General features: G+C 43.4%; 1 protein-coding gene across 3 annotated transcripts in view; it reads right to left on the reverse strand.

Moving 5' to 3' along the window:
* NEO1 (neogenin 1) overlaps nt 1-26,149 on the reverse strand; it is a 115,415-nt gene that overhangs the window by 75,326 nt on the left and 13,940 nt on the right. For all 3 annotated transcript variants that reach the window (XM_040969308.1, XM_040969309.1, XM_040969307.1), the window contains exons 4-6: nt 23,472-23,608; nt 5,684-5,838; nt 4,294-4,414 (exon numbers count right to left, since the gene is read on the reverse strand). In XM_040969308.1, the coding sequence (XP_040825242.1) occupies nt 4,294-4,414; nt 5,684-5,838; nt 23,472-23,608 (413 nt within the window). The remainder of the gene's footprint in view (nt 1-4,293; nt 4,415-5,683; nt 5,839-23,471; nt 23,609-26,149) is intronic.

Here is a 26,149-nt window from a genome sequence, read left to right on the forward strand (position 1 = left end):
TGTTGTGTGGAAATTTCCTAAGTACTTTCAAATAAATCCAGCTTTATACAATCTGTGCTATTCCGTTATATCTTTGGTATTATATTATAAATCACTTTTGTTTTGCATTGGAGAAAGCCAGTGGGTCCCTGTCACCTGCTTTTGCAAATACAGGCGAAGGCAGGGAGTGTGACTGCTGGGTGACATGTTAATTTTCTTTTATTTTTTCAGTTCATGATTTTGTTTAATCTTAAACACCTACAAGAAATTTTTAGAAGAGAGTTACGTAAAGAATGAGATGTGGACGATGTAGTTACCAAGAATGTGCTTCTGCTGCCTCTGTACAGAGGTCACACAGGCTAACCTGGGTCCGGCCACCTGTTCTTTCCACACAGGTAGGCCTCTGCTTTGCTGAGCTGGTTAACCGAAGTCTGGGTGTTGAACATGGTATGCACAAAAGCAGTGGGGCTAACCTGGAGACCACCACACCTATCCTGTAAAGCCACGGATGGGTGGGTGGATTCTGGGGAGGTGGTGGTGGGGGAACTAGTCCACCCAGTAAGAAACTGAGCTTGGTATGGACTTCACTGTTTTTGCTTATTTGAGGCTCTCCTGAGTGTCAAAATTACTGAATGGGTAGTTTTCTTCCACTGTCCAATGTTTTCTATTTTGCCTGCTTTCCTGCCTCTCCATCTCCACCTATATCAATATCACAGGGATTACCATCCTTTCTCAACCTCTTCTAATCAGTAGGAAGCTTTGCTGCTAGGTTCCACAGACAGGGCGGGTGGGATTTTCCACTGTCATGACCCAATTTCAGTCTTCAGTAAGTTCATGTGGCTCTTAGTATGTGTGTTGGGCACATGTTACAATTTCCTGTTCTTCCCCGTCTCCTGGTAATGGCGTAGCATCCTGGGGTCCACACTGACTTTCTGTATCTCCACAGAAGAAAATACTTTCTCTTCCACCCTTTCCTAGCCACAGTGGGTCTCAGGGGTCAGAAGGTTTCTCCCTTAGAAGCAGAGGCATTTTGCCCTCTCTCTCCAGACGCTCATAATTAAGGTGTCCTGCTCCTCCTGCACTGGCTGGAGAAGCATCCACGTAAACAGAAAGGCCTCTGTGACCATCTTCCTGCAGGGCAGACCTCCTCCCTCACATTCAGACCAAGATGGCCTTCTTTAGTTTCCTGAGCTGCCTAACTTGACTTGGAATAACCTGTGGAGCAAAGGGTTAGCAAACAACTGTGTCTGTAACCAAGACCTCCAGGTAGTCCAACCCTGTCCATATTTGGTCTTTAACAACTCTGACTATCCAATCAGCGGACAGCTGCAAATCAGACCCATCACTAATAATTCTTTATGAAGATTCATTCTCTTCATCTCCAGCACAAGTGCTTTCTGAGAAGAATATTGTGCATTCTACTTTTCCCTAATTAATCCTGAGTTTACCACCGGGCTGTCTTACTACGGCACTGTTCGTCCCATCCTGCCATCACAGCCCATGTTCCCCCTGGGACAGGTTCTCCATGTGGTTTCCATGCTAATCAAGACCATCTTTTTAATGAATATCTAGAAGCATTATCTTTTAACTCTTATTGGAAACGGCAGATCTTATATATAAAAAAAAAATGCCAAGGTTACAAAGACAGAATTCCTGTCTTCTGAATCATGGGCTGCATTATTAGTTCCACAAAAATAACCCTAATCTTGACTGGTACTACGTTGTGTACATCTCTTACAGCCGTTACTATACTGTAAACTCCAGGGAGGCAGAGGGTCAGGTCTTATAAACGGTTGCATTCCTTCTTTTGGTTTCTCCATATAAATATTTATCTTGCAAATTAAACAGCAAAACAGGAAACACGAATAACATGACACATGCTTTCCATTTTAAAAATCCATGCATCCTTAAGGTATTCCCCAAAGGGTCACTAAAAATTTCTGCCGGCTCCTAAGAAGTGGTTTTCAGAGAGAGGAAGGACACAAAACCCAAACATTCTAACTGCTATACCATGCTGGGGTTTACAGAGGGCAGGCAGTCGGGAGGAGCTTGGGGACCTGTGGAAACAGCCGACCACCTACACTGTCAGAGTTTGATTTATAAAAGTGATTCCACATACAGGCATCACTTAGGTCTCTACGCTGCGTTCCATGTAAACCAAGCCAAGCACCCTATCTGGCAACTAACTCTGTTGAGTCATTTTTCCAGGCAGGTAACAAGTTTTATGGAAATCACTTTTAACAAACAGGGAAGGATATAATCACACTAATATGCAAAGAGCAAAAGCACGCTACTACCTTATACCTTTTTTAATAGTAGAATTCACCAGTGACACCTATTCTTTGAAACAGCACATGAAACCTCAACACACTATTTGCTTTCCTGGTCTGTCAGATGGATTTGATCTGGACCACACCAGACTGGGATAAAATAGCACAGAGGTGTAAAGAGGTTTCTTAGTCATGATACCTTGAGAAATGCTCATCATGAAACATGCTTCTAGCTGTTAAAACTAATAATATACTCAAGAGACAACCTAATCAACACAAACCATAATCCAACAAACATTTTAAAAGTAATTTTGCGTGAGAAAATAACCAACCAAAACAGTTCAAGGGACAGGCATCTGGCCTGGTGGATAAGCCTGGTGGAAATGCCTGGATCCCATGGCGGAGGATCTAGACTTGAGCCCTGATTCATTTCTGAGTCCAGCTTCTTGGGAGCTGGCTCAGGTAGTTAGGGGCTGCCACCCATGAATGGTCTCCTAGTTCCAAACTGTCGCCTAGCAAGGCCCCATTCACTGTGGGCGGCTGAGAGTGAATCAGAAGAAGAGGACCAAGTCTTTCCCTCTGCCTCTCAAAACAGCCCAATACAGAATTACTTACAACATGAAAAAAAAAGCTGAGATGCTAATGAATAGGAAATCATTTAAAACAAAATGTACATGACTATCGAGCAATGAACACTGGCTGATGTCAAACTATACTTGATGATATGGAGATGTGTAGTATACATTAAGATGTATACTTCATGATATATAGTATGCTGCTACAAGAAAACAGAGGGTCCAAAAACATACATACATCCATGTGTATACCTATCAAGCATCCCTAGGTGGCTGGATTTGGAGAATGTACCACATACTATTTCCTCATGATTCCAAATTCAGATTTCACTGTGTGTTCTGCAAAGACGGGGCTGGGCCCTCATCTATTTTTCCTTTAGCCAATGAAGATATCTATGCTAAACTTTTCAGTGGAGATACAACTGAAGCCAGGTGAGGCCTGCCTGGTTTAAGCATGCTACCTGGGCAGGCTCCCATAGCCATTCAGTAGTTTCCAGTACCTAATCCTACAGGTAGTGTCACAGTAGAATACCTCTGGGGACATGCTTCTCTGCCACAGACTCTCCCTGGCACCTCTGAGAAAGGATTCTGAATGATAGTCAAGCACCACGTCAACTCCAGTGCTGCCCAGCAAAGCATAGCCATACTCACTCCAACAAGGATGGATTCCAGCTCTAGGAAGGGCTCTCAGATCAGGGCTTATCACCAGGCCTTCTACTCGCCACTCAGTCTTTGGAGCTCCTTGATTCCTCCCAGATGACCCCATGCCATCACTACTGCTAAAACCTCATCACGATAAGGCTTTCCTGCTCGAAGTACATATGGTTCCCCCTGATTTAACTCTGATGCTACAGCCGGTTTATACTTTTCAATCTTGTCTGAACTTCTTATAAAAGACTCTTCACACTTACTTAGAGAAAACTGAAGAAAAATTCAATGTAAAATAAATACCATCCTAAGTTTTTCTGGGTGTGGCATCTGCCTGTGATGTTGGCATCTCATAGGCCAGTCCAGTTTCCTGCTAATGCACCTGGGAAAGCAGCAGAAGATGCTCTGTGTGTTTGGAGCCCCGCCACCCACAGGGGAGGCCCAGATGGAGGTTCAGGCTCCCAGCTTCAGCCTGGCACAGGCCCAGTAGATGGATGATCTTCTGTCTCCCTCTCTCTTTTCTAAACTATGCCTTCCAAGTACATAAATAAATCTTACAGTTTGTTTCCTTGCAGGATAAAAATGTATTTGTGAGACCAAGATGACTGAATTCAGAAAAGCATTCACCTATGTTAAAAGTATGTACTGGTTCAGCTTTTTTTAAATACCAGCCTTAAGTGATAAAAAAAAATGACTTTTGACTGCTCGTCTCCTTCTCTCAGTGAGGAAGTAAGGCACCCATCCTGAGGCCCTCCGAGGTGACAGGCACCAGCACCTCCATCAGAGTCAGCCGCTGCTGTCCTGCGGCTTCCACCCCTTACCATGTTCCAGGATGATGAGCTGGGCTCCAGCCTGTGCGTTCCCAACATCGTTCTCAGCAATGCACTGATAGAACCCTTCATCTGATTTCACCAGACCTAACACTTGAAGGTTGTGTTCCTTCTGAGAAGAAAACATAAATAAAGTTCCATGATTCGGCTGATAAATACTAGTTTCAAACTCTCAAGGATACCTTTCTCTTTTGGGGAGGAAAGGAAAAAAAACCCCTCAAAACATTATGACTCAACCATAGAATATTTGCTCATGTGCCCATTAATTCAATTTTATGTTAAAGCACTTATGAGTGCTTTATTTGGCTGGCAAGGCCAGCAGATCTTGTAATTAGCAATGAGAACTTGTGGAAAGTCACAGATTCGTTGCTTCTCTTGGAAAAATATCTGGCAAGCAATACTATGTGACTGTAGTAGAAGTCACTTAGCATTGTGAATTTGTGAATTTATGGTATTATCTTCTTAAGATTGCAAGGAATACCATTCTTCAGATTATACTCTAATAAGTTGAATGAAGTCATTTACATATGAGCTTTCCCTAAACTAAGAAGTCCTATATGAATGCCAAATATAGCTACATATGTAAAATAGGGTTTTAAAACACAGAAAACAGCATGCACATAGCAATAAAGAATGTCAACTTAATCATGACAGACTGTCTTCTCTTGTTAAATGCTTGTAAATTATTTTGTGACATAAGATTATGCATCTCAGAAGCAGAAAAAACATTTCTATGAAAACGAATAACTCAGATGGCAAATCTGTAATGAGACAGTATGTTTCTGACAGAAATAATTATTTTTAATCATTTTTTATGAAATGCCAAGTCATATAGAGATCTTAAGTATATCATTAATCCTTATCATTAATAAGGATGAGATAATTCGGCTTTGAGGATGTGAGATAACGATGATCATCTCGGCAGACAGACCCAATACGACAGGACGCAGCTGTGTCAGTAATCGTCTGACACTGGGCTATGTCATCTGAAGGGTCCGGGCCACCCGGACATGGAGTTCTGAACACTCGGTTGCATTCTCAGTTGATGTGGCTTCTTCAAAAGGGTCACCTTTGCATACTACGGGGCGTGTGTGTGTGTATCATTTCTTCTTCCTGACCACACAGCTCTAAAGACAAGTGGGGTGTGCGCTCACAGCACTGTACTAAGGAGTGCCAGGGCACGACTGGCCTGCTGCTGGACTCCATGAGGTCTTCCACACGCTGTCCAAATGCTTCCCGTCAGCCACTGCAGGGAGCACATTCTACATGGACTGTCCTGTCTTCACTTGCAGAACAGAAACGGTGGTAGAGATGATAACTGGTGTCTCAGTGATTGTATTTCAGAGCATCTCAATGTTTCAGAAACAAGCAGTATACTTACTACAATCTTAAAGTAGTCACTTGGGATCACCATATCCCCATTTTTGACCCACTTTACAGTTGGAGCTGGTTTCCCAGTCACCTCACACTCAAACACGATATCCATAGACTCGCGAGCGTACAGACTGGCAGGCCGCTTCAAGAACTCAGGGTGAGCTGAAAGAGAGAGAAAACCAGGTTAGTAACGAGAGGCAAAACAGACTGCTCTTCATACTTCAATGGTTTTTAATCATAAATAGAAGAAAATTTTACTTATTTGAAACTTGTACATATTGTTACAAAACCACATAACAAATATATAATAGAAACAAATGTTAGGAACGCATTATCTTTAAAAACTGATTTCATTGATTACTGTATTCATCAGCCAAAGCCACACAATTATTTTGCCTATACTGGCAATACTGACAGAACAAATACCCTTCTTTTATTCCTTTATCTTCTTAAACTTGGCCCAATATGTATTTACAGATCCCTCAGATCAATCAAAACTTGGCTTACTTTGTTTTAGTATTCTGTCTCAAAACAAACAAGCACAACTTGGAGTTTTCAGTTTAAATGCAAAAGATTTTAGAGAAGGGAAGACAAATTTATGAGGGTACTGAAAAAATTTGTGGAAAGAAAAAAGATGAGATTATTTTGGTACATTTTAAAAATCTATGCAAACAAGGGGTCTTCAAAAAGTTTATGGAAATGTGTATTATGCAAAAGCTATGCATGCATTGTGAACATTTTTTGCACCAAGATAAATTCATGCTTTAATTCCATTTTTACGTGAATTTTCTTACACGCTCTAGCATTTGCAATCCTGAGTCTTCCCAAGTCACAACCAGATTACTTAGACTGTATTAAATACAATTGATTTGGACCAAGCCAACAAATTCAACTCTATCCACTCCCTCCTCCCAAAAACACACTCTGACCACAAAACTAAGTTGTTTCCTGACCTTCCAAGAAACCTGTAGAGATGGCAGTCAAATCCCAAAGAACCCCATTTTAGTCACATAAGGGGGAATCCTCTGCCTGGAAACTCCCCCTACAAGGAAAGCAGCATGATCCAAAGCAGCCTGCTTGTATAGGATGCCGTGGAGGCATCTCTGCTCAAGCCACCTTACCAACCTGATAGTCAGGCCCAGTGTGGTGCTTACGATTGAGACAGATGAGACACTGCCTGATTTGTAAGTCATGGACAAACGTCTAACTCGCTTGGTTGGAATTTTGTCTTTTCACTCTGGGATACTCCTCAGTAACAACTGAATGTAAGCAGCTGTTAGGAACCACAGCCAAGTCCTAGTTCTCCCACATGACATTTTGTTGACATGAGCCTCTGTGGTAGGCCCATGAATCTACTGTTTTTTTTTTTTTTAAAAAAGATTTACTTTATTTTTATTGGAAAGGCGGATATACAGAGAGGAGAGTCAGAGAGGAAGATCTTCCATTCAATGATTCACTCCCCAAGTGAGTACAACGGCCAGTGCTGTGCCAATCCGAAGCCAGGAGCCAGGAACTTCTTTCAGGTCTCCCATGCGAGTGCTCCCAAGGCTTTGGGCTGTCCTCGACTGCCTTCCCAGGCCACAAGCAGGGAGCTGGATGGGAAGTGGAGCTGCTGGGATTAGAACCGGCATCCATATAGGATCCCAGTGCTTTCAAGGTGATGATTTTAGCCTCTATGCCAACATGCTGGGCCCAAATCTATTCTTTTTTAAATAAATCTTTCTTCCTGCAATTTTATTTATGTCTATCCTGAATTCTCTCATTTCCCTCAAGAACTTGAAACAAACTTTGCTGGGGATCCTATTCCCCACACATTTCTATCTTTAAAAGTTACAATCAAACACAAACACATAATTTATTTTCAGATGATAAACAATTACACATTGAACTATTCTTCTACCTTCAAAGCCTGAATTCTAATTACTGTGGCCTTACTTTTCCAAGAACTACATATTCCTAGAGTCTAAACGAACCAAAGGTATTCCCCCAAAGGCACAGGAATTAATTCTGGGAGACACAGAAAAATTCTCTTAAACGTAAAACTGATACAATTTTCAGATTTTTTTTTTTAAACAGACTTTGACTAGAAAAAAAAAATATCACACTGTTCATTTATGTTCCCCTCTCACAAATCACGAAATAATGCCCTTAAAAATGCTCTCTGGGCACTAGCTCGGCTGTAGTGTTCACACCAATTACACACAACGTAAGAGCAGATGTTTGTGGTGGGGAAGTTAAATTGATAACTGGGAAACAAATGAGTCAATTACCACAAGAAAATAAGTGTTGTAATGGAAGATTCTGCATTCCGTTACCAAGAGATAATTAAGCTTCAAATCCTTGCTGACAGCTTCCTATCCCCTCTTATGCCATTATCATCAGAGGGATAATTTTAATTGCTAAATGTACAAGTAGAATTTAATAGTAAGACACATTATACTTGCAAAATTCTTTCATTGGAAAACACCACTTGATTCTGCACTGTTACATAATGCTGGAATTGCCACTCAATTCGAACAGAGAGAGCACTTGAAGGTCGCTCCATGACTATGGGATGTGGAAGATAAGTGTTATCATTGGTATTAGCTCTGAAATGCTGGTTATTTCTGTTGTTTGGTCTGAAATTCTTCAGCACTGAAATTCTTATTAAGCTCTTTAAGCAGAGCTTAATTTTGTTACATAAATTTTGTTCATTTTTATTCTTTTTATAAGCATCTCTGCCATAATTCACAAATGTATATCCTGGTTCTTAAAAAAATTTTTTTTCAACCCCCCACCCTCCAGGCCGTTAGGAAAGTCTGTGTGAGGCAAGGAGACACTGGGACAGAGCTGCCCTCCTGAGAGACCATGTTTCTCTCCCGCTATTCCCACACCTCCCAGCTCCAATCACACTGTTCTTTTCTTGCCTGGCCGCAACTGGGCTCACAAGAATCCATTTTGCAGATCTCCCTTTAAAAGCATTTCCCTCAAGAAGCTTTTCCTGACCCAGAGCCCCTCCTCCTGCCCTTTCCTAGCCCATCACTGCCTAACTCACCATGGAAACTCATGAGGGTCTAAACCATAATGGGTGCTCAGGGCATTCTCATCAATAAATGTTGATCGGAGTCTCAAAACCCCATCAATCAGCATCATTCAGAGAATTAATGATCTGTCCTTGATAAGATTCTTTCTCAAGGCCCGCCACGCTGCTCAAGAAGTCAGTGCTTTATGCCACCATGTCTGGATAAAGCTACTCACAGCTGTTCCCAGTCTTAACAGCTAGTGATCATGTAAAATCTTAAAACTGTCATCTCAGCAAATTCACTCTGTGATCACAGAATTTACTTTTTCTTAAGTAGTGTTCCTCAAACAAAGTTATAGGGGCTAAAGCTCTTAAATTTGAAGAACTGAACTCTATGCATTATTTCTGACTTTGAAAAAAATCAGCAAAACCTTTAATAAATTCGAACTCTATGCATTATTTCTGACTTTGAAAAAAATCAGCAAAACCTTTAATAAATTCGAGCTTTAAGATAAAATTAATCTTTGTCCGATGTCCTGACAGCATATGTATACACTAAATTTTGCTTATTTATTCTCTCATCAGATACCAGGGTTGCTTCTACTTGTGAGCTAATGTGACATGGGCATCTATATCTGACGGCATCCCATATTGGAATGCTGGTTTGAATCCTGCCTGCTCCACTTTCACCAGCTTCCTGCTAATGTGCCTGGGAAAGCAACGTATGATAGCTCAAGTCCTTGGGTAACTCACACACATGGGAGTTCCAAAGGGAGCCTCAGCCAATGGGAGACCCACAGGGAGCCTCAGCCAATGGGAGACCCAGCCAATGGGAGACCCACAGGGAGCCTCAGCCAATGGGAGACCCACAGGGAGCCTCAGCCAATGGGAGACCCAGCCAATGGGAGACCCACAGGGAGCCTCAGCCAATGGGAGACCCAGCCAATGGGAGACCCACAGGGAGCCTCAGCCAATGGGAGACCCATAGGGAGCCTCAGCCAATGGGAGACCCAGCCAATGGGAGACCCACAGGGAGCCTCAGCCAATGGGAGACCCATAGGGAGCCTCAGCCAATGGGAGACCCAGCCAATGGGAGACCCACAGGGAGCCTCAGCCAATGGGAGACCCACAGGGAGCCTCAGCCAATGAGTCTATTTCAGCAGTGAAGATTCTCTTTCTGTCTCCACCTTTTAACTCAATAAATCCCCAAAACATATACACAATCTGACAGAAGTCAGGCTCTCTCTGTCAAGAGACTCTAGGTGAGAACACACTGTGACATCCCAAGTACATAAAATACCAGAAAGTGCACACTAATCAATGACAGGAAGCAGATGTAGTGGCTACCCCAAGGCAGGGAGGGCGACAGGTAGATGGGAAGATTGGTCAGAGGAATTTAGAAAACTTTTAGAAGTAAAAACATATGTTAATTATCTTAATTGTGAACCTCGGGTGTATTCATATATAAAACCCATTAAATGGTACCCTGTAAATATCAGTGTATAATACCAATTGTGTGTATTTTAATTATACCTCAAAAAGAGTTGCTAAAAAAGTTGGGCCAAGCAGCTCAATAAATTCCGTGCAATTCCTGTGCCTAAGAACCGATACATTCAGAAAACATCAAAAAACAAAACTCTACAAGGTGATAAAAGACAACTCTAAAATCATCGAGTAAGAAGAGTTAAAACTAAAGCAAAAAGAACAGCAACCAGTGCTGTGGCATAGTGGGTAAAGGTGCTGCCTGGGCTGGCTGCCAGCAACCCAAATGGGCTGCCCTGATGGTGTCCCACTGTGCTCCAGCTGTAATGCACTTCCCTGCTCAGGGCCTGGTGAAAACATGCAGAAGCAACTCCCGGCTCCTGGCTTCAACCTGGCCAGACTGGGCTGTTGCAACCATCTGAGTAAAGCAGCTGATGGAAGATTTTCTCTCTTTTTTGCTTTCTCTCTCTTTATAAATTTCAAATAAATAAATAAATCTTAAAAACATTTTTTAAAGCATATAAAAACCTGAAAACATATTAACTAATACCTCTCCATCAAATGTGAAGTGAAAAAGCAAAATAAAACCAGTCATTTTCCATTGCCTTTACAGACTATAATCTTGATCTTGATCCTAAGAGTGAGGATGCTGGGTACATTAAAGTATTACCACTTTTCTGAAGCAGAACTCAGCAAGATATGTCAGTCACTAGCCCTGGACACCTTCTACTTTTAGAAGCAACAGTCCTTGGGATGATCACAAAAAGGTAATGAAATGGGTGCCATAAATGTGTATGTACACGCAGAACAGCAAGAAATCACACACACTGGAACAGTATGCAGGAGGGGACAGCAAATCGTGCTCTATTTCCACAAAGAAAACTTGCCTGGTATGTAGCTATGTGCATTGGTTTAAGACAGTCTACAACTGCTTTTCTGCCATAGGAAGGAACTGAGTAGCTGGCTACGGAGCCTGAAAAATATAGTGTTTGTTTTAAAACAAAGTTTGAAGAAAAAAAAAAAGCTTGCTGACTGTGCCATAAGGCCACTATATCTAAAATAAATGTGCAGATGCTAACATGACAAATAACAGAAAACACTTGCTTACACAACAGTCCGAAAAGGATAAATTACTGATATTATCTCCGTGTGGTGAGCTTATAACATAACTTTCGACTTTTCCGTTTGATTTTGTGGGGCTAAATATAAAATCAAAGATCACAAAAGGCAACAAAATGGTTATTTTTGTATTGTAGTCTACAGGAGTAGTTTTATAATCTCATTAGAAACCCTTGAATGGCTGCACAATGTGATTTTTAACAATAATCTGATCAAATTAGCAGATCATCATTAAGCTGCTTTTGAACTCCCTAACTCCTCCTCTCCAAAGATGAAAAGCTTAATCTTACACATGCTCTGTTTCTCAAACTGCCACTGGCATATCCATTTTTTGCTCCTTAACACTCAGGAAAATTCTCCAAGTTGGCCTTGCAAAGAAAAATCTTTGTATACATTTTCCAAATGCAAACTGAAGTGTGTACTTTTGAAAAGGCCACATAGTAGCTGAAAATGAACATTTCATTCTGGGACGTTCAGCACATCCTCAGATTTGCTGTTCAACATAAGTTTCCGCTTATCAAAAGACAGAGTTTTTATGTTTTTCAGATGGATGACCAAGCGGCATGCCAAACACACCACGGGCAGCCCAGTAAGTGTGCCCAGTTCTGAAAGGCGACATTATCTGTCACATTACAGACACATGTATGTGTAGGGTTTGAAAAGTAACCAAACTGAAGTAAAGTGGGTCTACCTCCTATTCTCAAAATGTGTCTAAACAATGCCAGTGATGACACATTCCCCCTACAGACTCTCGGCACTTGGTCCAGGCTGAAAATGGATGCTTTATAAAAGGGATCAAACAACCCTCTTCTGATATGGGCAGCCCTCGCTTTGTGACACTGGTTTCAGTGACAGGCAGAATTGCACAGTATAACAATGCACTTTTTATTTGTCGTACAAGTTAATTTGTTTCTAAGAGCTGAAGATACTAACCAGTTGACATGACACTATAAGAAGAGAATAAAACCAGGAATTGGGTCTTCTGGGGTTTTCATTTCGACTTTGCTTTCAAGCATGCTTTGCGTTCTTGGAGAAATCAATTTTCATTAAAAGGATGTACTACGTGAAAATACTTTGCTAACACAAAAATTCTTAAACTTGGCAGGTACATTGACATAATGTAAACTGTGACAACGCAAAACCTGTCTTGAGATTAAAATAAAAATTACATGATACTATTTCTACTATAATGAACATTTCTTGGCAAGTCAAAATGGCTTAGAATTCCACTACTCTAACTGCTCCAATTTTTCAAAATGCAGCAGCAACTATTTTTGGCAACCAACCCAAGAAAAGAATATAAGGGGAAAATGTAATTCAGGGACCTTCAGTACCTATACCACTTGAAGACTAATCACGACCACTATCAGCAGTAAATCAGGTACTACAACATGCATTTTATCTAAGAAATCTCTTTAAAGTTTCAAAAATACAAAGTATATTTCCATGTGAAGTACAATTCCATTATATGATCTCTATAAATCAACCTGTATGGTCCCAGTGGAAAAGGCTGGTGACAACGAATGGAGCCAAAGCAACAATTTGCTTATATATTATTTTCTCGCTTTCATGCCCTGGTGTGAAAACACTCTACATGTTATATTCTCCTGGTGCTGAATTGTAGGAAGGAAAAAAGGTTCACAAATAATTTACCTTACAAGTATGGAAAATAAAAATTCTTCAGGTGTTAGGGTATTTTGTCAATGCAGGGAAAAATTTAATTATCAGATTTTCTAAGTAAATGTAATCAGATCCAGCTGAGTGGATCCATCCTGGTTGGGCCACAGGGTGCCCAGACACCTGGTAACATACTATTCTGTGTGTCTGAAAGTAAAAAATTTCCCCTGAGTGGGGGCTTAATGGGAGCATCTGTCAATGGTATTGAAGAACTTAAGTGTTCTCTGCCTTTGTGATTTCTGCCTTAATTGCTTCGCTGGGGCTGTATGAACTCCAGGCCTGACAGGCAGGACACCCGGCAGGTCCCGTAGGCAGACCACTCCTCAGGAAGGAGGTCCCTGGTGCTTGATAAGATTCACCACCCAATAGCCCATCAATTCGTACCTTTTGAAAGTTGCTTGCTTCAAACCTACCAATAGAAGCCTGCTAAATTATGACTGTATAATTAATAGGCTAAAATGTATAAGAACCCTATGCTGTTCAACCTGGGCTCTCTCTGGCTCTTTTTCTGCCCAGCTGTTCCTGTAGCAGCCTTGGCTGCAGCTGCCCCTCCCCTCCAGCCCTGCTGGGCTGGGAGTGGTGGTGACTGGGACACCAAGGTTAACCTGAATAAACTGCCCTTCATGCCTTAGCATGACTTTAGACTCGCTGATTTTCTGGGGATCTAAAAATCTGGCACAGCAGTATCAATACTGTTTTCTGGAGGGTTTGACTGTAGAGGGACACACAACTGTTGAAACATTGGAACAGTACAATTAAGATTTGTGCAGGGCCTGGCAGCGTGGCCTAGCAGCTAAAGTCCTCGCCTTGAATGCACTGGGATCCCATATGGATGCCAGTTCTAATCCCGGCAGCTCCACTTCCCATCCAGCTCCCTGCTTGTGGCCTGGGAAAGCAGTAGTTGAGGATGGCCCAAAGCTTTGGGACCCTGCACCCGTGTGGGATACCCAGAAGAAGTTCCTGGCTCCTGGCTTCAGATCGGCATAGCACTGGCCGTTGCGCTCACTTGGGGAGTGAATCATTGGACGGAAGCTCTCCCTCTCTGTCTCTCCTCCTCTCTGTATATCTGACTTTCCAATAAATAAATAAATCTTTAAAAAAAAAAAGGAAGTCGAACATTTAAAAAAGAATGAAGATTTGTGCATTTTACTATATATATGAATTTCTCAAAAAAACTACAAACAAAACATCAAACCCTAGCTAACAACACAAATGGATTATGTATCTGGGTACATCTGTAACTTACTTTGAAATTAAGATAGATTTAGAAAAATTTGAGTGGGTATCTGATAGAGCAATCATAGCGATACATCAGTTAAAGACTCAAGGCGATGAGTGCTTACTGCCAAGTTCTTTCGTCTTGCTAGATGGAAACCTTCTAACATTCCAAACTGCTGAAAACAATTAGAAAAGGTCTTTTACTTGGGAAAAACAATCTTTACTACCTTTGCATTACTCATATCAGAAAATCACTAGGATAAAGATTTTTAAACACAACTTGGAAAACACTACTACAAAAAACAAAAAACAAAAAAAACCCAGCAATGAGACAGAACAGAAATGGCAGGCAGAGGTCAGGCTCTTGACCAAGGGCGGGGGGGGGGGGGGCTGGAGAGAGCGCAGGAGACCCAGCCAACTTCACACGAGTCAGACTCCACCTGCACAGGAGATGGAAACAACGCGGGCTTACGATCGCTGCCGAATTAGATCGTACGGACTGAAATTCCTGTCATGAATATTTTTTAAATGTTCAGACTATGACAGTCAACTTGGAGAAGAATAATGTTATCTGTTTAAAAGATCAAGCGCCGTTTTTTCCCTTCAGCCGTGTCCACACACTGAAGGCTGGGTGGGAATGGCGTCTTTAGGGCAGAGCTGACATCAGGCAGTGCAGCCTTCTACATGGGTGGGAAGTGCCAAGTCACTTCTCTCATCAACCACTACCTCATCGTTGGAGATGAGGGCTGGGCCTATTTGTCATCTCTCTCTCTGGTGCTGCTGTCTTTTCTCTCCTGCCTCCTGCAGTAGGCACCAAATAAACACAATCTGAGAAACACCTTTGCTGTCATTCTTAAGGTAATCACTGAGAAAAAAAAAATCAAAGCAAGGAACAAAGGGACAAGGATGTGGCAACTATCATCTTGACCAGATTCTGTCCAAGCAGTTTCATGCTTGTCCCTTTTAAGTATCTGGCTTCCAAATGTGAACTCGCTCATGTTTCCTTGACCTTCTCAAGCACCCTAAAAGTCTGGAAACCACTGACATGAAACAGCCTGAGCGATTCCTCTGGACAATCAACCACCTTCGGTTGTCTTTACAAGGACCCCTGTGGCGTTTCAACAGTGAGTGTCAGCATGCAGTTCTGTATTTGGTGTAAGGGGAGAGAATTCCTACTGACAACTGACAGGGAAGACCCTACTCGGACAGTAAACTGTGTGTACTTGAAACTGCCCTTAGCGAACACTCAACAGTAGGGGATGAGGAAGAAATATTAAAAAAAAAAAATTATTCTGGACGATTTTTTTTTTCACCAGGCTATCTTGCCAACCTCTTCCTGATCTCATGTATATTTACTGGATAACAAGGGAAGGAACTAAAGGATGAGAAGGGGAAGTTTAGGAGACCTGGTATATTTAATATAAGAAACTTACAGTGTAATGAAAATCACTGAAATTCCTCCTGGCCTGTCTCTCTTGACCAGAGCTAGTGAATCTGAAAGCACCCCAGGAAGTACAATAAAAACCGTTCAATAACAGAAAGACAGCAGATAGTTTTTGGAAGCTATGTCCTCAATAAAGCTCAAAGAGGTAACAGACTCGAGCAAAATTACAGACTTAGAGGGCCCAGAAAGGGTTGATTAAAGGAGGCTTCAAATTCTGAGGTCAAGGTGGACAACCTGAGAAGCAACGTCAACAATGGCGATGGTCCAAACCTTCTCACCATTTTCTGGAAAGAGGAGGCCTGACCTTGCTCCCCTGTGGCAAAGCTAGTGGTTTTTAAGTCACAAAGAATATATGCTACTGTTCTGTTTGATGTATGTCCCAGATAAGCAGGAGTCCAGCACACCCTGTCCTAGGGGGTCGTTTAAGAAGCTGGAATGGCCTGAGGAACAGGGCGAGGCTGGCCTAGCTTAAGACTACAAAACACAGAGCCCGGGGTGATCTGATGGCTAGAGGCATGGTACAAAATCAATAAAATCATCTAAGATGTCAATTCAAACGATTCAAGCATAAAGCAGAATCCTGATAAATAGGCAAAAAACGAAATCAAAGAAAGCTGAACCAAGAGCAGTTAGAGAGAAAAGATAACACTGCGCCTCAGGGACAGTAGCTGAGGCCTACAACCCGCAGGCCCTGTACCCTCTGACCTCCCAGAACTCCGCCACTGCAAGGGCACTTCAGGCCCCATTTCAAAAATAAGAATGTAACTCAAGTGACTTTCATGTGCCAGCATCACACAGCCGGAGACTAAGGCAACGGGGTTACACCTCCAAAAACCACATCTTGCCATCAACTACATTCTTTTCCTCATCTTTTAGCACTTATTTTCGTTTTATTTGAAAGGCAGAGGGACAATAAGAGATTCCATATACTGGGTCACTTCCCCAACACCTAGAACAGCCAGGACCGCACTATGCCAAAGCCTGACACACTCGCAGCCCTCTGTGGCGGTTGGTAGAAATTCCAGTACTTGACTCATCAGTTAGAGCTGCTGACTGTGACACAGACTCCCCTCTTCCTGATGAGGGTCATCTTGGTGATAAGAATCATGGGAGAGTCGTTGTTAGCTGTGTCCACCTGACCCACAAGCACCACAACAGGAATATCTTTAGGTGTGTGGGTGGCTCTTCCGTCCTGCAGCATGTTTATGGTCAGGAATCCTGCATCTATATTCCACATAGATCCAAGTTTGATTTTATATCATACTTCATGTTATCTCACACGGATATTCGTCTTTTCTAGAATACCTGACTGTTGGTTACTTATCATGGGAATGAAGGTTGTGGTTCAGAATAAATTTACACAAGTAGTAGGAAATTATTTCAAGCTTGTAAAATGTGGGGATTTAGGGCCCAGCGTGGTGGTGCAAGTGGTTAAGGTCCTCGCCTTGCACGCCCTGGGATCCCATATGAGCGCCGGTTCTAATCCCAGCAGCCCCGCTTCCCTTCCAGCTCCCTGCCTGTTGCCCGGGAGAGCAGTCAAGGACGGCCCAAAGCTTTGGGACCCTGCACCCACGTGGGAGACCCGGAAGAGGCTCCTGGCTTCGGATCGGCATAACATCGGCCGTTGCGCTCACTTGGGGAGTGAACCATTGGACGGAAGATCTTCCTGTCTCTCCTCTCTGTATATCTGCCTTTCCAATAAAAAATAATAAAAATAAATCTTTAAAAAAAATGTGGGGATTTACCTGAAAGCTACTTAATATGACCACTGATGCAATAAAAATCTAACAACCGCAAACCTAATTCAAAATGACTCAGGTCCCAAAACAGGGTTAAGAGACAATTGTGAAGAATTTGCTTGTTTACAACAAAGGAAAGCAAAAAATGTGAAGTTACAAAGTGAAATTTTGGAAAATTGTTAATACTGATATTATACCATAAGAATATAACCAGAGGACTGGCATTTGGTGCAGCCATGAAGATGCCACTTGTAATTCAGGCATCCTGTTTTAACTGCCTGGACTTAAGTCCCAGGTCCATTTCCCATTCCAGCTTCCTGTTAATGCACACCCAGGGAGGCAACAGGAGGTGGCTCAAGCACTTGGGTTCCTGCAGTTCAAATGTGAAACCTGGATAGCTTCTGGCTCCTGGCTTTAGCATGGCCCAGTCCAACACGATGCAGACATTTGGGGAGTGTACCAGAAGGTGGAAGATCTCTGTCTATATCTGTCTCCTTTCTGTCACTGTTTCAAATAAATAAAAGTAAATTTAAAAAGGACAGCAAGAATATCATTCATAAAATATGTACCCCCTCAGCTGTAGGCAGCCGCCTTGGTTAACTTGTACCTGGGCAAGTGTTACACTGTCTGGAGAGTAGCAGCTAATACCTGGCGGGTATTCTGGGCTGGTTAATGCCAAATTTGTATAAACTGTTCTAGTGTACCAGCACAGTAAACTATTATTATGTTTTAAAGATCTGTAGAGAAGGTGGGGAATGCCAGGCTAGGTCACTTCATCCTAGTTCCCAGGCAGTGGGACTGCAGGTTGCCCAGGTAAGGGAGTTTGGGGTTTGTTGGAGTGGGAGCAGCTGAGGACATGTTTGAGGAATGACTTCTGCCATGGACTGGGCCACTGAGCTTGCAGGTAGGCGAGGGAGCTGAAATGGGTGGTTTAGAAAGGGTTAACTGGAGGGGCATGTCTGGGTCAGACCAAGGCACCTGCCTGCATGCAATGCCTGGGCTGGACTGGGTTAAGTAGCCTAACCACTCTTAGTGCACATGAAGCCTGGAGCTGTGGGGGCATGCCTGATGGGCCTGGGCTACAGTACCTGCTTGCAAGTGTCAGGGTAGGACATGGGCTGTATCATGCTCAGTCATTGCACTTACCAGAACATAAGAGAATTTGGATCTGGGGGCAGATTCTGTACGAGACTTGTTGGCTTACTCCTATAGGATTGCAGCACCAGCCCGTTTGCTCAAGAACTGGGATGGCCATGGGCCAACCCAGGCTGGATTGTGGAACTCACCTGACACTCACAGAACCTGGAATGGAAGAAGGCTGGGCTGAGCCAGGCTGCAGCAGTGCATGCAAAAGCTGTGACTGTGTGTAGACCATGCCAAGCAAGGTCAGGGCACCCTCTGGCACACATGAATTTTGGAGCTGAGAACGGGCCTGCTTGGTAGGAGGACTTGGTGAACTCACCCTGCTAGGTTACAGTTTCTGCTGGGGAGCACAAGAGCCAGGGTTGTGGGTGGGCTGGGTCAGGTCAGGCAAGGCAAGGCTGCAGTACTTGTCAGTACTTGTATGAGCCAGGTCTAAGGACAGGCTTGGCTGGGCCAGGCCACAGCACCCGCTGCATGCATGAAAACCAGCACAGAGTGTGGGCCATGACCACATGGGCTAGGCTGAAACACCAGCCAGTGAGAGTTGTGACTGTGGGCAGGCCATGTCAGGCTGGGTCAAAGCACCTGTCAGCATGTATCAAATCTGCTGGGAATGGGCCTGGTAGGAGAACTGTGGGCACTCCCCTGCTGGGTTGTAGCTTCTTCTGGTGAGCATTAGTTCCAGGACTGGGGATGGGACAGGTTGGTGAAGGCAGCAGCACCCCTAACAAATGTGTGGGCTGGGTATGGTGGTGAGGCGGGTTGAGCTAATCCGCAGCACCCATTGATTATGCACAAAAGCCTGATGGATGCCAGATGGACAGCGCTAGATTGTAGCATAAGGCAACACAGGAAAAAATAAAAATAAACAGTGCTGAGGTTGGGTATAGTGAGGGCTATTGGGGGTTGGTTGACCCAACTAGGCTGTGGCACTCTGCTGGTGTGTGTGAAGACTGGGCCTAAGGTAAGGTGGGCTGGGCTGGACTGGGTTGGGCCACAGCACCAATCAGTTTGCATGAGATGGGGTTGTGGGCAGAACTAACCAGGCAACTGCATCCATCAGTATGTGCACTGGCTGGTGCAGGAAATGAACCAAACCTGATACTACACTGGCTGGCCCACATGGGAAGTTGGGTGTCCAGGGTCATCTCAGGCGAATTTTCTTGAGGACTCCTCGGCGAGAACACTGGACTCAAATCTTGGCCACAGGGAATATCAAAATATGTGGTTCAACCTTGGAAAGTGAGTATTGGGTCTGGGTCTCTTTAGTTACTGATGCCTGTGCTGTGGACAGCATGCCCAGACGCACATGGGGGACATGACAGCCACCCCATCTAGGCCAGCAGAGAAAGTTGAGTGCCTTATCAGAGGATGGAAAGTAGAGGATGGTTAGACACTCTCTGGGTCAAGCTTTACAGCAAATGTCTGGGTCTATGGCTACACGCTGAGGTCCACCTGCTCAGCCAATAGACCTTGGAAATATTTTCTCAACCCGGTTGCAACAAAGCTGACGACGACTCAGAACTATCAAAACCACTTAAGAAATACCCTTGGAACATTCTTCCCCACACTGGGGTCTCTCGCAGATGACTGTCCCCCCATCCCTGGATGAGGATGTAGTTTGACAGCAAGAGGCAGTTCTCTTCCCCCACCCCCCTGAGCAGACCAGGAGAATAAAAAGAACTGAAACACTTGTTCCACTCTCCTTCCTCCATGCCTTAACTCTCCCTACCCTAATCAGACGCCCACATGGGTGCATCCCTCTCAACTATTAAAAACCAAATCAAATCAGTCCTGACAGTGAGGAGGAAAAAAGGGAGACCAGTGTCTCCAAGTTGCTAGAGAGGAGAGAAGAGTACAAGAGTGAGACCTGCAGGACAGTGGTGCAACTTCAGGAGAGAGGGGAAGTGCAACATCTCAGCAGCAGATCCGTACGGGAGCAGATAATACAAGTAGTGGTGAGTGTGGCCAATTTAAAACTCATCAGCATGCTTCCAAAAAGCATAAATGGAAAATTTTTTGGGGGGGGAGGGGAAATGTGTGTTGTAGACTACTGTGACTTTTTAAGAGAAAAGGAAAAATCCCCTTTAAAAAAAAAACTCATGACCCATTTTAAGTGTTATCAACAATCTGAGATGACAGGAAATTCATGATGGGCCAATTCACGTCACAGCATGTTGTAGGAATCCCATGAGTTAATACAGTAAGACAATAAATTTGATATATTTAACAGATGAAGAATGAACTTACGACCTTTTCTACATTAACACTCACTATGGCATTTCCCTTAGCTATAATTTCTTTAAAAACAACAGAACTCAGACAGGTACAACTGCGCTTAAACACATCTCCAGCTAGTTCTCATGAACTACCCTCCCCGCCCGCCCTCTCACACTCCTCCGAATACCATTTTTCATTTGGGATCAGGTTCAAAACAAAATTTTCCAAGTATGTTTTCATGCACAATGGCCTCTTGTCTGCACATAATAAAAATGCCACGTGGCACACAGGAATAGCATGGCTTGGACTGTGCTAACTTCCACCAGGCTAATACCAGCATGAATACAACGGAAGCCTGCTACCCAACATTCAGTCCCTGTTCTGCTCTGTTCTCCCCCCAGAATGATTGCTGTGCTGGCTTCCAACAATGTGCATCCATTTTACCTGTTGTTTTTTGTGGCTGGCTCCTTCATTCAAAGCCCCTTGTCAGGGTTACATGCATGGATGTAGCTGTGGTCAGATACTTTTCATTGCTGATAATGTAACTTTGTACGACTGGAACACTATTTACCCAGTCTATACTGGAATTTTGATGGACATCTCAATTATCCCCAGCTCTGATTTACTATGAACACAGGTGGCAAGTATTATTACTGCACAGGTTTTTGATGCATGCATCTATGCATTTGTGGTTAACATATTCCTGGAAATACAACACTACATCTTGGGACGTTTCTTCTGTGTACTTCTAACAGATTCTGCCAAACATTATTTTAAAGTGATTTCTATCTTCCTACCAGAGTTGCCAGTCTTCCTCATCCTACCAACGCTAGTACTGTTAGCCTTTGTAACCGTAGCCATTCTGGAGTGCAGTGGGACCTCACTGTTTTTAATCTGTACTTAAAACTGAAACTGACAGCTTTCTTTCTGATATTTGGTAATCATCATTTGCCATTGTCTCCTGTTTTTAGCTTTATTTATCTAAGTGATCTGTGCAAGTCTTTACAGAGTCACATGGGAGCTGGCAAAGCTTCTTTGTGCAGGATAGGACATAAGTTTCATGCCATGTGGTCTCTGTCACCACTCAACTCCCTTGTGGTAGCAGGAAAGTAGCCATAGCTGCTACAGCAAAGAATGGCTGCAGCTGTGCGCCAATAAAACTTCAAGTGAATCTCATCAAAGTCTAATGAATCACAGAATACTGTATGACAAAATGATATATACATACATAATTTTTAACTAACAGGCTGTGCACAAACAAGCAGTAAGCAAGTTTCAGCCTGCAAAGTGTATTTTGGCAGGCTCTGCTTAAGACACCACTCTTGTCAACATCATTGTCTTTATAAAAAACCACCTGGTTTTGCTGTCCTCTGAGTATTTTAGTTTGAACCTCAAGTCGGTCCAGCAGAAGCACTACAACGAGGCGTGGGAAATAATCACTGCATGGACAGATGTGCTTGGGAATGAACACGGGGAGGACAACAGTCACCAGGCAAGCATGGTGGGCTCTGTGACTCATGAGGACCCCAGCAATCACCACATGACACAGGCAGAGGAGATGGAGGCATGGAGGGAGGAAGGTGGGAGGGAGGCAAGACTTGGACTAAAATGAAAGACAAAGAACAAAAATCCATCAAGGAAGGCAAAGGTGCCAAATGAAACGGGAGTCTCCACACTCCCAAGCTCAACAGATATCATGGTTACATGAACTCTGTGACAGAATGTACGGTCTACCCAACGACACTGCAGGAAGTATGGCATTCTTAGTGCTCACCAAGATGGAATCCCCAACAATTTTGCTCTTTTGTTTCCTCTGGAGAAAAGAATGTGGCCATTCAACTTTCCACTCTGAAACCCAAAATGGGCACTCAGAGAGATAAGTTTTCATGCACAAAGAAAACTCAGTGGTCCCAACAACTCCAAAGCACAGATGGCTAAGTTTTTTTTTACCAAATACAGTGCAATGTGGAGCGCAGTGACAGTGACCACCCCAAGGCAGCAGACACCTGGGCATCCAAGCAGTGTGAGGATTTCTGTTAAATGACAGACGGCCCTAAGGGGTTTCATCCAAAGCAGAGAAATGGGAGTGCAGCAAAACAAGGAAAAACAGCAACGACTCCTCCTCTGTGGGTATATTTCCAACAAACAAGCAGCGGGGCGGGGGGGGGGGGAAGAGACAGAGTATGTTGTGTGACTTCTAAGTCAGAGCACCTGGAGGGGAGAAGGGGACTGACTGCGCCTTCCAAGCACATCAGCCCACGAAGTGACTCTTTCCTACTCCTCTTTGTAATGCTTCTATGGGATCTACCTGAGGAGAAAAAGGAGGAACGGTCATCTCCACAGCAGCTACAGCATTGGCTGACCAGGGAGAATTAAAACATCAAGTCCCTGACCTGAGCTTTACTAAGAGCCTTGGTGCCCCGCACCGCCGCTTGTGGGTGACCTGTACAACCCACATTAGGGGACAACAATGCTAAGGTCAGGGTCAATGCTAAGGAATAGGGTCACTATGCAGGAATTTTACAAGTATTAGTTCTTTTGAATCCTCACAATGCTCCCAAAGAGGTAGGCACTCTATTTCATGGAGGAATAAAATGAGATTCTGAGAAGCTATGTCAATTTCCTGACAGTCACAGGGGGAAGAAATTCAAGATTCAGAATGGGAACCTAAGCTGTCTCATCTGACGCTGTGCTGCCCATCCAGGTTCAACCACAGCTAACCCAGATGGTGCACAGGAAATCATCCACATACCTTGCACGGTGAGCTCTGCTTGGGCCTCAATTGTCTCATTGCCACTGTCGGCAACACAGGAATACGTCCCAGCATCACTCTCAGTGACAGCACTGATCTCCAGGATACCCCCTGCCAGGAGGACAAGTCTTTCGGAGCTGTTAAAAAAAAAAATATATATATATATATATATATATACACACACATATGGATACATTACAGTAGTAAGAAAATATACAAGAAATTCACACCAAAGAGACTTCAGCAGTATTATTATCTTTATGGCTATAGATGGACTAACATAAAATGATCAGAGTTCAATTTGCTTCACTCCTACTTTGCACCCACAAATGTCACAAACACAAATCAAACATCTCAATGAGTTATCTCTGACGCTGCTAGTTATCTCCCAATCTGTCCCTGTCTCCCTACTCTGTCCAGGTTTGTCTTCACAGATTGCATATTTCTGACATCTGCATTAAGCTGAGAGTCACTTCAGCACTGCTATGCCACACTGAGATTACTAACAGAAGGAAGAACAAAGAGGGCAAAACATCAGATCTGGCACGGGGTCATGGAGCCAGCTCAGGCTCCCATGGTGGACTGGCTAGGAAAGAGAAGGGGAGAGGCGGGCAATCACCAGGGAGCAGCTTCCTGGGCCAGGATGCAGTGTGAGTCACCCTACTGCCAAACGGGATGCTGGGGAACCCTGGCCAGCCCTACATGGTGACCTACGTCTATTTACAGGGAAACAAATAATCCCCTAACACTGAGGAAGGAGGAGCAGATAACATGCCAACCAAACTTTTTAGTAAGAATTACAAACTAAATCAAAAGCACAAAGTTAGTTGAATTTGACAAAGGGATATAACGAATTCAGGGAAACTAAAGCTGACACTAAAGCCACTTCCATTGATGACCTGCATACAAAACACAGCATCAGACACAATAATAAATGTACAAGTGCAGATAATTATTATTGAAGTTCTATGTCTAAAACTGTATTTCACAGGCTAGGGTTTGTCGAATCTCATTATTGATAACATATGCAGTTCATATTGAAGCTCAACAAAAAAATGTCCTGATTAACATGTGGCTTTTCATATATAATTCTTTGTGGAAGAAAACATAGAGAAAATAACTACCCAGTCAGTCTCTAAGTAAATAAAGTGCTATCCTGGCTTAAATTTCAGTACACTGCAAGCCTGGCTAATTGAGCTTCCTGAGACTGACAAGTAAGATTAAGTTTCCAGACACAAAAAACTGAACACCAGAACCAAGCTTGGTGATGTCTCTGGGAAACAGTGCCCCAGAAGATCAACTCGATCAAGTGGCCTTCCTGTCTGATACGTCTCAATTACAGTCCCAAATCCCACCTCCATGTGATGACGAGGCACAACGACTGGGAGAAAAATCAATACGGGAAAGAGTTTTGTTTGGTGCCTTACAAAATGAGATAAATTCATAAAAATTAAAATCCTATACTTGACACTGGCACAGAACCGCTACCAAGTCTTGGGACTGGAAAACAGCATTCACAAACGAGAAATCAGGAATGGAGTCTTACCACACCCAGCAGATGAGCCTAATTTGAAACACTAGTTGCTATAGCATCTTTTAAGTGAAAGAATGGTCATTTATGCCTAGTAATCACACTGACAGCATTCATAATACGTCCATGTCTGGTGTTTGGGAATCCCAAGAGTAGGATGCCAGTAGTTGATTTTTCACCATGGGATTGATTTCATTCTTTAAAAGCAGCCTGGAGTGGGACTGTCCATTGGCTTGGCAGAACTCACATCAATTTGTTCACGGCTAGCAGTGACAACAATCAAACCTTTAAAGTCCTCCAAAATTCAGAAATGCAGGTAACAGAAACAATATGAAAACGTACGTATGAGTGAGGGACCCAACTCAGTTCAGTGTTGCTTCATGAAGAGGTGACTACCACTAAGCTTGGGGGTCAGTGTGCAAGAACTTGGAGTGCCAAGGGGACCTATTCACTTTTGATTTTATTTTGTTTTATTTTTCCAAAGGTAAAGGCTGAGGTAAAACAAGTCCTGAGGTAAAAGCATGGTTCAGAGTTACTGAAACGATCCAGAATAAAAAAGAATAACCACGGAGGTAGGCAAGGTAAAAGCAGAGTAAGAAGTACCAATTCTTAAAAAGTTGGAATGTGGAAGATACAGACTGGTTCACTGAAGAACCAGTTACTGACATCATCCTACGGCCAAAGCAGCAAAGGTCAGAGCAGGGAGAGCAAACACGACTATTGTGTGGCAGGATTCAGTTGGAAAGACGGACACAGAGATGACAATCCCACAGATTGTCCTGGGGCACCCAGGGAACCTTGCAGAGGATCAGGAGCCAGGCAAGTCCTTTCCCTGCCAGTTAACTCTTGAGTGAGATCTGTGAAGGAATGGGAGCTAGTTAGCTAATGAATGTGAACAAAGGTATTTCAGAAAGGACTGGCACTTGCGAAGGCACCATGGGGGAAAGGATCACAGTGGCAAGGTACAAAAAGGAAAATAAGCAAAAATAAAGATGAGGACAGAGCAGGCCATACACGTCTTACCGGACTTTTCACAGGAACCGAGTTCACCCAGTGTCAGTGTGAAGAGAAGTGACACCTTTACTATGCTTTCTTCCTTTGTCAATACTGTGAATTTTAGCCACTGAGTTTGGAGCGCTTAACCTTG

Source organism: Ochotona curzoniae, unplaced genomic scaffold (genome assembly GCF_017591425.1).
Source record: "Ochotona curzoniae isolate NIBS_2020 unplaced genomic scaffold, NIBS_Ocur_1.0 scaffold_4701, whole genome shotgun sequence".
NCBI classification, from domain to species: domain Eukaryota; kingdom Metazoa; phylum Chordata; class Mammalia; order Lagomorpha; family Ochotonidae; genus Ochotona; species Ochotona curzoniae.